General features: G+C 40.0%; 1 protein-coding gene across 1 annotated transcript; it reads left to right on the forward strand.

Annotated features, from left to right (window-relative positions):
* Positions 1-769: 769 nt before the first annotated feature.
* LOC120524223 lies at positions 770-7,081 on the forward strand. Its single transcript, XM_039746088.1, has 3 exons — positions 770-801; positions 1,221-1,692; positions 6,126-7,081. The coding sequence occupies exons 2-3, from the start codon at positions 1,249-1,251 to the stop codon at positions 6,840-6,842; spliced, it is 1,161 nt and encodes a 386-aa protein (XP_039602022.1). The 5' UTR covers positions 770-801; positions 1,221-1,248; the 3' UTR covers positions 6,843-7,081.
* The last annotated feature ends 7,158 nt before the right edge of the window (positions 7,082-14,239 follow it).

Here is a 14,239-nt window from a genome sequence, read left to right on the forward strand (position 1 = left end):
TTTCATCAGCTATCTTTTTAGTTGTGCCACAGTGCACCAATTTTATTTCACTTTTTTGTTTACTTTTTAAACAGGGATACCCAGTTTGTACCCCAAAGATTTTTGTTGCCTTGCTATAGTCTATCCACCAGTCACAATGTTCAAAAAGTCCAATAGACTGATTTGTCAAGATATTCCAGCAAGGAGACATTATTTAATGTGCTATGTTAATATAAGTAATCTTCTAATTTATTTCTATAATTACATTATATTAAATGCAGAGAATTGCCATCTCCAGTCACCTGAGGTCAGTTCCTGGCTTGGGACCAACTTAGTTAGGTTTTCTAGTTCTCTCAATGCCTGCGTTGAGCTTCCTCATATTCCAAACGAATGTGAAAGTATTAACTCTGGATTGTCCTGATGTAAGAGGACATGGGTGTGCAGAGCATGAATGTGCCTAGTAATAGACTGGAGTGCACCCAGGATTTGTTCTTTGCTTTACCCTGGTACTGCTGGTATAGGCTTTACCTTGCTGTGACACTGTAATGAAAATAAGTGGGTTCAAAAATGGATGAATAGAAGTTTTATTCTCTTCTCTTTGAAATGTTATTGTGTGTGCTTAAAAATGACCTCAACCTGTACTCCAGAGACTAGCCTTGTAGGGAGGCACAGAGGTGTGTGTACAGGTTGGTACATGAGATAAGGTATTCTTTATTTAATAGGGCGTTATGCCGAAGCATATAAATTGCAGATGACTTACTAGCTTATATATTCTCTTAATACTCTTGCCTCTGAGCAGTGCCAAAATATCAACTGAAGTGGGTAAGGATAGCAATAACTTTGTATTAGTGGCATAAGAGCCTCATTAATCAACTTGAAAAAACAGTGTAATTATACAATAATAGGTCAAACTAATCTGAAATACACAAACCTCTTCACTGTTTTGTTTTTAATATTACAGAAGAAAATAAACCGTGGCACACATTTTTTGAAAGTTTATTTTTTAGTAAATTCTTAATTTGCTTTATAAAGCTTTATAATGCTGCATAATGACTGATTTGTCTTAGTAATTTTTGTTATTTTATTATTTTTATTTTTGTTATATTATTTTATTATTTTTATTATTTAGTAATTTAATAAGAAAGGAAAAATCTTCTTGTGTACGACATCTTTTGGAATATATTATCCACATCTTCACAGCAACTAAACCACATTTTTTTTTTGTTTCTATCGTTAAATAGTATTCAGCCAGAAACTGAATGCACAAATATGGCTCTATTTGGGAAGGTCCTGGAGCCTGTGGGCTACATGCAGACAATGCGAGCCTTGGTGCTGGGCATCTGCTCATTCTTGGATGGCTCGGCCAAAGTAGACGAGATTGATTTTGTGAAAAAGAATTTGGAGTTGATTGATCGGGAACTGGGTACAGGGCAAGGACTTCTGAAGGATGCAGAGGTGCATAGCTTTGAAGATGATGTGGTGGTGGTGTACTACCAGCTGGGGGCAGTCATCAGAGCAGAGCGTGAGCACACCAAGACAGAGACGGAAGTCTTTCTGCGCTATGTGTCAGAGTACCGTCTGGAGAGACAGCTGACAGCTCTCTACAATCGGCTAATGGGGATCTCAGTGTTGACAAAACAGCCCACACTACTTGACAACATTGTGAGAGACTATCAACCCAAGCGCTGGGAAATGAGAGAATTCTGTGAGAAGGTTAGTATTTAGGGAGAGGTGGGTGTTTTTTAGCATTTTCTCTATTCACTGCTTTTGTTTTGCTAAAGATGTGGCGGTTATCTCATTTTCATTGTGACACAATCAGTAAACATAATCAAAAGCAAGCAAAAATAAACAAAATAATAAAAACAAAAGAATCTAAAAGAAACAAAGAAGGCATGAAACAAAGATATGAACCCCAGCTAGGGGAGAAATCCTGGCTGAAATACAACAGACAGTCAGTGCAAAAAAAAGTAATGCAGGGAGGGTGTGGGTTTATCATTTATCGTTGAGTCTTTGTTCTGTACACAGTGCTTCTTCCAGCTTCTTGGTACTGTGTCACTGGTGCTGGTAGAGTGGATGGGCTTATCACCCAGTATCACCCAAATACTTTAAAATAATGGAATAAAATCACCTTTTAAAATAATGTACCATAATATTACATCCTCAAACCTGCTTAAAGCAGTTCAGAATTGAGGTTACCTTGTGAGTTAAGTTAAAGATGTGAGAGAGTATAAATGAATATCCTAACTGCATACTAATTTAAAAAGAATGCAAACAACCTTTGCTTTATAAATTGCCCTTTTATAAACACCTTCCTACACTCTTATAAATCTTCTTCTTTCAGCTGCTCCTGTTAGGGGTTGCCACAGTGGATCATCTTCTTCCATATCTTTCTGTCCTCTACATCTTGTTCTTTTAAACCCATCACCTGCATGTCCTGTCTCACCACATCCATAAACCTTTGATTAGGCCTTCCTCTTTTTCTCCTACATTCTTATAAATAATGGTTCTATAATGGCCCTTGACTGGGTTGTGCAGTTTCTTATACAATCATTGCTTCACAAAAAACCTTTTAATTCTGGGATGGGTTCTTTGCATATGAAATTGGTTCTTTGCATTTTTGGCAAGATTCCTACTATGTGGAAATACATATAAGTAATGCTGAACGTATTGTTGGCTACCTAGCAGCATACTAACATACCAGGAAAACCTGAACTTAGCCTGTGTGACTGCATGTATTGACAGTCCTTTTAAAATCATTAATCCGATAGGATTTCGCAAATCAGTTATCTTCTGTTTATGGTTATTTATGAAGCTTGTGATGGATCTCAATAAATAAAACTTCTTTCTTGAACCTTTAATGGGATGGTTCTTTTTGAAACCAAAAATGGTTCCCCTAGCAATGGTCTGAAAAACACTTTAGAACCTTTATTTTTAAGACTGGACTTACCCTTACAATTCATTAATATTTTTTTGGAGGATAGGAACGTTAAGAGGCTTACTGGAGTAGTCAGTGATGAAAGTTAAACTTACAGTCTTTGAATTAAAAGCCACTAGACAACACTGACTGCCATGTAGAAGAAGACCTTTGTTAACATACATCTTGGCCTAGATGATTACTTGTGTTTACCACTTTAGTACTGGGGCCTACTTTAACTCCCAGCTCATTCTGGTTGTTTCTTTACCACATTCTGTTTCTCAGAAAGCTGGGATAGAATTATCAGTCTGTACTGTAGTTGTGAAGCTTTGCCACTGCATAAGTCTTTAACTTTACAAAATGGCAAATACCAAGAAGACTGTGCACACTGTCTTTATAAATTAAAGGTGATTTAGCGTTTGACAATATTCAGAAACAATCAGCTTGGCTTTTTGTGAAGCAATTGATGCCTCAGAAATGAGACAACAGAGCTGAACAGAAACGGTTGCTTGGAATTTGATAATATAGGACAAGTTTAATCAGGCTCTAGTCAATGGTGTCTATGGAATATGCTATGTGGACCACCAGGGGCATACTGCTCCCCAAACCCCAACACAGACAGGCTGAGGCACAAGTCCTGCCAAATAGCACACCTTTATTTAAGTAAGTGTTTATTTATTTAAATAAGCGTTTTTTTTTCTCCCCACTACCTAGCACAGTACAGAAAGCATCAAACACAACACAATAGAGTCCTTGTTTCTTTCTCTCTCTTTCTCTGTCGCCTCCACTCCTCCTCGCAAGCTTTGTCCTCCACCTCACGACTCTGGCCCATTAACTGGTGGTGAGGCAACTCCTTTTATAGTCCACTCGGAAGTGCTCCAGGTGTTTCTTAAACTTCTTCCAGCTTCACTTCTGGGTGTGGTGGAAGCAGTTCCTCTAAGGACTCAGCTGCACCTGCAGCACCCCCTGGCAGCACCCACGGAGCACAACAGGGCTGCTCCAAACTACAACTCCCAGCATGCCCATGCAGGGATCGTTGGTGCTGTAGTAACCCAGGGGGGCTGCTCTCTAATGTCTAGGCGAAGATAATGTCCTAAATACAGTTTTGCCCTCGGTCTTTCCAACCAGCCGGAATCCTGTCTCACATCTACCCCTTCCTTAGGAATCCACTATTTCACCTTCATGGGCCTTTCAGTCAGCTATTAAAAATGCAAAAGAAAAAGTGCAATATCACCCTTACAAATTTATAATTAACTAAAAAGTAGTAGTGAATAGTAGTAATAATAAAAAAGTTCAATGCAAATTGTATGTTGCTTCTAATATCATTCTAAAATGACAGAAATGTTCTAAACCATTCAAAATAATGAGAAGTAATGATTCCTAAGTAGTAATATTGTAAAGGGACAGTACCTTCATTGTGCCCATCCATACTTCAGGTGTAATGCAAACAAGTGTTAGAAATTACCACTGATTTGTTTATTGTTACTTATAAAATTCACCTTAGCAGAATGGATTTGGAAGAACACCATTCACAAAGAAGGAGAGCAAAGTAAAAACCCTTTTGTTCATTGGGGTCTGCCCCTCTCCCAAGTGCAGTAAGTTGCCTTTCAAACATCCACTTTCCAAGCTGCACACAAAGCATTCCGTTCTCTCTCTCTGTCTTACACACAAAACCCTGGTTATTCTCACCAGTGAGCCATCATCTTCTGTGTTCCTCTTAACTCTATGTGCTATGGCCTGTGGTATTTAAAAATGCAATTCTGGGGTCAATGGCAGACCTTCTTTGGCCACAGGAACACTAGGTTAGAACTCTAGCCAGCAGTCTCCAAAACTCCAGCACTCATGAACCCTCGAGGCTCTTAAAGAGCTGTGCTGCCAAGGAAACCTCCATGTTACCCAGGCACCAGACTTTGCTGGAGTGACCCAGCTGCAGTGAGGACACACATTTGCACTCATGGGCCTGATCAGTCACTTGAATTCATAAAGTTCTCCTTTGGCTTTATGGGCTAAATGGTTACTTTCCGCTGTTTACATGGAATAAGGAGCTGAGTTTGTGCCCCAGGTGCCCTGTGAGAGTGATTCATGAAGAGTGTGCCATGTGTATGAAGAAGGACCTGTATGTTTCTGTCCATGAATATGTTCCATCTAGAAGCCGGCAGGTTTTCTAGCCACTTGGCAATCCCCCATGATCTCCGTCTCCATCTAAGTAGGGGATCCCTCCTGGATTCAGGTGGGCCACCTGCTATCTAGTTTCTTTGGGAATGTGTTCTCCTACCCCTTCTTGAATGCCATTCTTTCAATCATTTGGTAATTTCATCCTAGGAATACCATGTGTAACAGAACTGCCAGTCACTAGTAATCCTATAATATTCTAACACTGGCATGTAGAAAGCATTGCTCGTTGTAGATTTGGTACTGACACTGTTGTCCTTGAGCCTGATAAACTTTTGTTGACTAATCATCTCATCACTATAGAAGCAAGAAACTGTTCCATCATTGGGTGGTATGATGGCACTGTGATTATGGGTTTATAGGATTGTTATTGTCACATGTACAATGAAATTATGGTTAGCATGTGCTAATCAATGATTAATGAGTATAACAATTATCTTGAAACTTTTGTCTTCCTTACCTGAAGAATAAGAAGCTATCATAACGCTCTCTCAAATACTGCTGCCTCACAATTCCCAGTTTGCAGTTATTGCTTGTGTAAATTGATTGGCTAATTTATCCTTGAGTTAACTTATCCTTCTCTGTCTGGCAGGGTTTTCACTGTGCCACAGTCATATTACACCATCAAATCCAGCCATGCATCCATTTTCTAAACATGCTTTATCCAGGCCAGGAAACTTAGAGTGTTGTTAGAGTCTTGAGAAGAATATCTTTTGTATGGAATTGAAATCTATTTTCTGGATTTTTGTGGATTTGCTTTGGGGTTTCAGGTTTAATCTTACAGTTCAAAGACACTGGTGCAGTGGATACTCTAAATTGTCACAGTATGAGGGTGTGCTGTGAAGCTGATGAGTGTTGCCTCCACAGTTGAGTTCTGCCTTGTTCCCAATGATGACAAGTCAGGCTACAGTTCAAGAAATAGATGCTGTAGTATTGAAGATGTGTCATTGTACCCTAATTTCAAAATTTTAAATGCCCCTCACTGTAATAAAACTGAATTAAGCTTGCACAGTTGAACATTTATTAAAAATGTTTCTTTGCTTCCATGTTTCCATGCTAGGTGAACTTTGTCCTTGGTACCGGTTTGTTGTGCCTGTTCACTCAGGCCTCACTGACAGGCAGGGATCAGGCCCTGCTCATTAAAAATTGGTCTGAAAAGATGGGAGCCCTCTACAAAAAGATGAAGGCAGTCTCCTGTCAGTGTGCAGGTTACTTTCAGGAGCAAGCCAAAGCCGATGTCAGCAGACTGTTGCAAGAAGGAAAAAAGAGGGAAACCTTATGGGAGGAGCAGGCCTCAACCATCCTGAAGACTCTTGAGAAAAACTATGATTGGCTGCGCTGGGCAGTAATGATACATAAGGAAAGTAGAAAGGTGGAGGAAGAGAAGCAGAATGAGCAAAGCGATGTAGAGAAAAGCACAGCTAAGAATTTCATTTGTGTTGGGGACTCGTCAGGTGAGCAGGTAGTTGTTTGCTACCGTGACACTCCATCTTCTCTGGACAAGAACCGCATTCACCAGCTGATTGTAGACTTGGAATGGAAGATTCCTAACCCTCCACCAGATGTGTATGCCACCATTGAAGCTGATCCAATGTATGCCCGTTCTTACCTGGCAAGCAGAATGCAACAGAAGCTGGAAGAAGGCCTTGGTGAAAATGTGTTAGTGCACGTGGTTCCTGACAAGATGGAGGTGAAGTGTAACTTCCCCCAGGCATCCTTTTTTCAGTATGAATATAAACACCGTCTAGCCTCTGGGACAGTGTGTGTTTTTGGGTAAAAAGAATAATTTAGAAGGAAAAACATGGAGAGTTTCAAGAAGAAAAGGCAGGATGGGTGGTGCATGGCTTTTCTCTGTGGAGCAGATGTTTTTTCCAATATTGAGTTTAGTGTTTCTTTGTAATAAAATTTCTTTACTATTTATTAATAAATCAGCAATTTATAATTTACACATATGTGCAATGATTGTCAGCAAAACATACTTGTACTTTATTTGAATAAAAATAAGAGGAATATTAATGGTATTGTGTTCATTGTGGAAACAACATGTTATATCACAAAAAAGGTGCAGAATTTTTCTTGTGACTATTAATATTACAGGTAAGGAGCAAAACCCAAGTAATCTTTTGCACTTATACCCAGAAGTATTAAAAAAGAAAATCAAACACAGTTGAATTCAAACACAGCAAACTGATTTTTTAACACATCTTGAAATCATAGGAAACTGAAAACTCTTCTGGCAGCATAAGGCACAAGGCAGGAAGCCACTGTGGGCTAAGTGGGTGGAAACTGATGTAGCCATAGAAGAACATGGGGACACGGGGAGATGGTATAAGCTCCACACATTCAGTAACTTGAACACCGCTCCCTGGAAAGCGAGGCGGGTAACAATGGCACCACCTTGGACAATACCTGTCAGACCTTATTTTGTAAAGTGCCTCTATACAGACATCATCATCCCTGGAGTGATTTTACAATTGTTAAGGTATAATTTGATCTACTTAATCACAGTAGTGAAGTGAGCTATTCAGGGCCATGCAGTCAGCCAGACTGGCACTTGTAGTTTAACCAGCAGATCCCTCACAAGATCACGCTGCATCATCAAGTATTGTTAGCCTTCACTTATTAAATGCTATATTTGCTTTCATTTGTTTAGATTATTTTGGTGTCGAGTTTCCTTTTGCACTTTCCCTTGAAGTCAGGGATAAGACAGTGGCCAGCTCTATTGCTTCACATCTCTGGAGTCTTGGATTTGATTCATAGTTAGTTTCAGAGTTCAACAAAAAGTGCTTTTTCTGGGAACAAGTGATGGATTAACAACTTACAGCTCTTCTTCAGTAATGGAAATTCATTACATTGGAAACTCCTCTTTTTCGTCTACTGCTCCTCTTAAATGTGGTATTCCTCAGGGATCCATTTTGAGTCCTATTTTATTCTCTATATACCTTCATCCTATTGGAGCTATTTTTAGGAAATGTAACATTTCTTTTCACTGCTATGCTGATGATACTCAAGTTTATATTCCCGTCTGCAACTCTGCAATGCATCAACTCCACAACTGTCTGTCTGAACTAAGATCCTGGATGGCTAATAATTTTCTTGATCTAAATCAAAATAAAACGGCGGTGCTTATAGTGGGTCCATCTGCTGAAGCCCAAATTGGTCTTGAACCTCTCGGCTCTTTCTTTGTCTTTTGCAAACCTCAAGTCTGCAATCTTGGTGTTACCTTTGATAGTAACCTCTCTTTTGAGAAACAAGTTAATTCTGTAGTCAAGAGTTGCTTTTTCCAGCTTTGTCTATCTATTAGGTAAGATCAAGCCTTTTCTATCTGCTAGGGATCTTGAGAAAGCTACTCATGCTTTTATCTTTTCTCGCCTTGATTACTGCAACTCGCTGTGTTCTGGGATTAGCAAATCCCTGATACACAGGTTACAGTTGGTCCAGAATGCTGCCGCTCACTTTCTGGTTGGGGCAAGAAAGTAGGACTCTGTTTCTCCTATTTTAGCTTCTTTACACTGGCTGCCTATCAGTTTTCGAATTGATTTTAAAATCTTGTTGCTTGTTTTTAAATCTTTACATGGACTTGCTCCTGCCTATTTATCTGAATTGTGTGTTTTACACCAGCCATCTAGAGTGCTTAGATCTTCTGGTCAGTTGTCTCTTGTTGTCCCTTGTACCAAATGTAAAACCAAGGGGGACAGGGCTTTTGTAGCTGCTGCTCCTCGCCTGTGGATCTCTTTACCTCATCACATAAAGGAATTGCCTACAATTGAACTGTTCAAAACAAGATTAAAGACTCATTTCTATTCACTTGCATTCCGTGACCTTTAGTAATAAGATGGTTTCCTCATTGTGATTATATAACATTACTTCTGTTTATTATTCATTTTATTTATGTTCATATATTTTATTTCTATTTATGTTATTTATGTTATTTGTATATTTTCTTTTAATTCTACTATTGTAAAGCACTTTGGCCACAGCATTCCTATGTTGTTTTAAATGTGCTATATAAATAAATTGACATTGACATTGGCATTAAGCTTTGAACTTTGATGCAAACAATTTCTACAAGTGTCCCAGTTTGTATAAAAGCAGCATTGGAACAGACTATATTGCTACACTCTTATGAACGGTATGAACCGTTATTTGGACCATATTACACTGTACACTGTGATCGTAATGGTGGAAAAAAGGCAATTAAAGGAAGACACATCCTTATAACCCTTAAAAGTGTAAGTCCTTTAAAGAGATTGCAAAGAAAGTCAATACTTTATAAAGTCCATTTTTTGCTTCAACTACTTTTACACGTTTAATAACGTGATTTAACTCCTATCATCATGAAAATGATATCACATATACATCTCAGTATTTTAGTTATTCAGAGAGCTGTAATATCACGAATGTAATGGACTCTGTGTCCAGTTGGAGGAAGAGAGCCGGTTTAAGAAGCAAGTAGTGATTCACACACATAGGCACATAGAAGATCAAATAGAAAACAAAGCATTTAACGTGCTACTTTAATTACAATGTGATTTTAGAAACTGGTTAATTAAACGATTTTAAGATGAAGTTTATGATGTTCTACTTTAATGACAAAATAAACTATGTGATTAAAGTGGAAATGTCGAGATTGAAGTTGACATTTCGTGCTTTTTCCCCACCGTGTGCCTTTTTTCTCTGTACCCTAATAAGCTTTCATATGACACTCAGACAGTGGGCTACAACTCGCCTTTTCACGGCGACTTTGATATGTGACTTCTTTTTTATTTCCGGCACTGTGCGATTTTGTGAACGCGAGCTTTCAAGTTTCTCCAACCCACTATGTCACTCGATCAACTTCCTTTTGTTGATTATACCACGGTTTATTTGAACAAATAGTATGTTTTTCCTTTGCCTCCACTTGGTATTCGCTGAAATTCTTAAATTTTCCCCCGTGCTTTTCCCATTGTCATTCACAGATGGCTGAGCTTAAGGGCAATTTATATTATTTTGCATATTCAAAGAGGCGCAATTCTGGGAGGAGTTGGGGTGTTACATAAAGCGCGTGCACGAGCGTTAGTTTTCACGCTGATCTGGATTTATGTAACGGAAGAACGTGGAAGTTGGAGTATGCACAGATTCCTGCATCTGGATTTTTCTGTGCGTAAGCACATTTCGGCTTTTGTGCTTACGCCATGTTATAGTGCGAGTTCTACGCACGGCGTTATACATGAGGCCCCAGGAAATGACAATTCCACACCATGCCAGGGGGCGGTGGGTTGCACTGAACCTCTTTCTTTTCTCTTTGCAGACCAAATGCAAGAAATCCTTCCTATCCCGGCCCCAAGGACGTCACTTCCTGTGATCCAGCTATAAAAACTCCTCATCCTTCATTCTTAAACAGTTCTGTTTTGGACTCTAACCAGTACACATTGTACTCTACTTTAAAGCCTTTTGCAGCCAGGGAAACTATGCGGGTGGTTGCCCCAAACCTTTGTTGTGTGTTCGGCTGTTTCTTTCACACTGGTCGATTGTTTAGTTTTGGATAATGCCAGGAGTGTAGGTGTGAAAAAGAGTGTAATTGCAACTGGTGATCTTGGAAGAAATAAGTGGATTGGACTGGCGAGCTTTGTTGGGCTGAAAGGCCTGTTCTCGTCTAGAATGTTCTAATGTTCTAATGTAATGTAGTGTGGAAATATGCAGGAGGATTTCTATCAAGTATAGATTAAATTAACATTGTCTTCAACTAGAGGTAAGCATTGAGGCAGATGAAAATTAATTACACTTACAGGAGCATCATCCCAGGATACAAGGGACATTTTTAATTGAAGGATCTAAGACTTTAACTTACTTTTAGCATTACAAAATGCCACACTTTGTGTTATTTGGTCACAGGTAGAGTGTATGTACATTATCAGAAGTCTGTAAAAGGAAATGGGAGTTAAGCACTCACAGCTTTAGAAGCAAAGAAAACATCTTGAAATTAATATTATTCTCCATGCTTGTGGCATAGTTTTTTGGAAACTACACTACCCTCAGCTGACAAAGGATTGGTGTGTGCCCTGAATGTACCCTGAGATAGAATGGTGTCTTATCTAGACTTGTTTGCTGCCTTGCACCATGTTTGAAAACATGTGTCCAAAAATGGATGCATGAATTGTTACATGTGCAAAATTCAACCTGATCTGTTTGCAATCTATACTTGCAGTCAGGGTTCAAGAAACGCCATGCCACTGAGATGGCTCTACTTACTGTAGTCAACACATTACAGCAGGCTAGACCTATCAATGTGTCAAATTTCCTCATCCTGTTAGATCTTTCCTATGCCTTCAACACTGTCAACCACCAAATCCTCCTTGCTACCCAGTCTGACCTTGGCATCATTGGGACTGTCCTCAGGTGGCTTGAGGTATATCTGTTGGGCAGATCCTACTGTGTCCTGGCATGAAGAGATGTGGGGCCCTCTCCTCTTCTCCCTAGAAACCTCCTCATTAGGCACTAATATCAAGTCCTACTGTATGATTTCTCTTATCAGTGCTGTGCTAATGATACGCAGCTATAACAGCCCTTCCCACTAGAGCTGTGTTCTTCAACCAGTGTGCTCCAGAACAGTGGTGTGCCATGAGAGCTGCTCAGGTGTGCTATGAAATTAATAGTTTAGCACACTTGGGTCTGAACCTGAGCGGCACAACCTCCTCAGGTGGTCAAGACCTTTCAGAGGAGGATAGAAACACCTGGGGAAGATGGCACAGAAGCAGCTCTGTGATTGCTGTGTTGCAGCACAGCACTTACAGCACTACGGACACGTCTCTCAGGTGCTACAGTCTATCAGTGTGTAGTCGCAAGTAAGTCTCATAAGACTGGTGGATAGGGGGCATACAAGATGCTTCTGAGGCAGAGAGAGGCAGTCAAAGGGACAAAGTGGCTGGGAGATGCCAGTAAAGTGCTCAATAAGTGTTGTGTCAGTGAATGCCGATCTCAGAGTTGCTTTCTAACTGGTTTCTCCGGTAGTCTCATCCCTTTGGAAAGTTGAGCACATGTATGAGATATTTTTGTGTTTGTGGTTAATAAAATAGTGGTGTGCCATGGGATGTTTTGGGTTCAAGAAAATGGGCCACCACAGAAAAAAGGCTCTATAGGATCATGTGGTATCGGCTAGAATCTCTGGATGTCTCACTGATATTGCAGCCTATATGAAGGAACGCCATCTAGAGCTTAACTTGGCACACACAGATCTTCTTGCTATCCCAGCATGTCTGTCTGTTCAGCACCCTATCTCTGCTCAGCTTCTCAACTTCATTTATTCGCTGACACGCAACCATTGGGTGGTGATTGATGGCCAGCTGTCCTTCAGGGAGCACGTAGCTACAGTGTCTCTGTCTTGCAGATTCAGTCTTTATAATACCTTCAGAATCAGACTTTACTTAACACAATATGGAGCACAACTCCTGGTGCAGGCTTAGGTCTTGTCATGTCTGGACTACTGCAACTTTCTGTCTTTTAGCACGAGTACTGGCATGTGTCACCAAGCTACTGCAGATGTTTGAAAATACAGCAGCATGACTAGTACTAAATTAGCCGAGGCGGGACATGTCACTCCTCTCTTTAGATCACTACAATAGATCTCTGTAGCGACACATATTAAGTTTAAATCCTTAATGCTTGTCTCCAGAGTGGTAAATGGGTCAGCACCTACAGTATATTACAGGAAACACTCACGAGATTCTATACTTCTTCTCCTCAAGAGATACCATCTCTGCATGGCATCGAATCTCAGTCCAGACTCTTTTCATGTGCAGCTACTAGCTACCCACCTCCATTCAGAGTTGTAACTCCCTCAATGTGTTTGAAGACTCCCTTGTTTGGTGAATTTCTATCTAATATTAGCTATTAGGCTTTATTATTTAGGAATTGTAACTTGCTTATGTTTTGTGATGATTCATTCTGTAACCTTGTTCTGTAGCACTTGTTCCAAAACAGTCCCCACAAGCTGATGTTTACTCAATATACCGACCTGTTTTTTTAAGTTGTTTTAGATAAAAACATCTGCTAAGCATAACTGTAAATGCAAATGAGACTGTGTTATATAACGCCCTCTGCCTTATTGGTGTTTGTACTATAAATACTCCTTGACTGCTGTACAACACAGCCGACTAAATTATTTAAATACAGCAGGCACTCAGTAGCTCCAGTGTCTTTCCTACCCGAAATGGGGCCAGATGAGGCCCATTGATCTGGTCATTGCTAAATTTTATGATACCATGAGGTAAGACTCAAGCCCTATAAGCCCTTTAAATAGCAATATTTAGTGAAACTACATAGGTCAGACCACCATCTGTTATTATGTTTTTAAGTAGTTAAGGCAAGTGCATTTAAAACTATCCAGTTTTTATTTAAAGTGAGAAAGAGGAATGGGACATGAATGATGTCACGGCATTGGAGGAAAATGTCATCATCTAACAGAACAGCAACCTTGGCACTTAATGAAGAAGGATCAGTTAATGGATGTATAGTGTAGAAGGAGAACGGCCACCGTTACGTGTACGGGAGGCCAGTGCGATGTTGCCAGCAAGGAAAGGTAGCAAAGAAATAAATTTGTACCCGGTCTGTTTAATGGACAGACCAATAAAAGCTGAGAATCAGGAGATGTTCTAATCCCCATACGATAGCTGGTAGTGGTCCTTGTATGGGACACTCACAGGGGTGCTTTGGGACTTGGAGTCTGGAAGTGTAGCCCTGAAAGGATCCCTGGGTATCGATAGAGGATGCCGTCCGGGGTGGGCCTCTCTACCTCTTTTATGGCCTGGAAATGTTTCCTCATACACACAGTATGACCCCAGATGAGTTCCCTGGTCCGACTTAGAAGGAGTCCACTGCCTCACATCGGGTAGTCAGAGTCAGGAGGCAACAGGTAACACTCATCGGAGGTAGAAAAGGAGGAAGAATTGTTTCATGTTTTTTGCTATTGTGGCTGACTGCTGGAAAGGATTGTGAGGAGGTGCTTTGTAAGAATAAATATCTTTTATTTTATTCTAAAAATGTGTGTTGTATTACTGTGCCTTGGGTTTGGGATTCAGTCGCAAACCCCTTGTGGCCACAACAGATTGTTAAAAAAGTAAATGTGCATCTGGTCCACTGTTGAAAAGTACAATTGTTGTTTTTTGCATCAATTTTCATATTCACTTTAATTTGTTT

Source organism: Polypterus senegalus, chromosome 2 (assembly GCF_016835505.1).
Source record: "Polypterus senegalus isolate Bchr_013 chromosome 2, ASM1683550v1, whole genome shotgun sequence".
NCBI lineage: Eukaryota > Metazoa > Chordata > Cladistia > Polypteriformes > Polypteridae > Polypterus > Polypterus senegalus.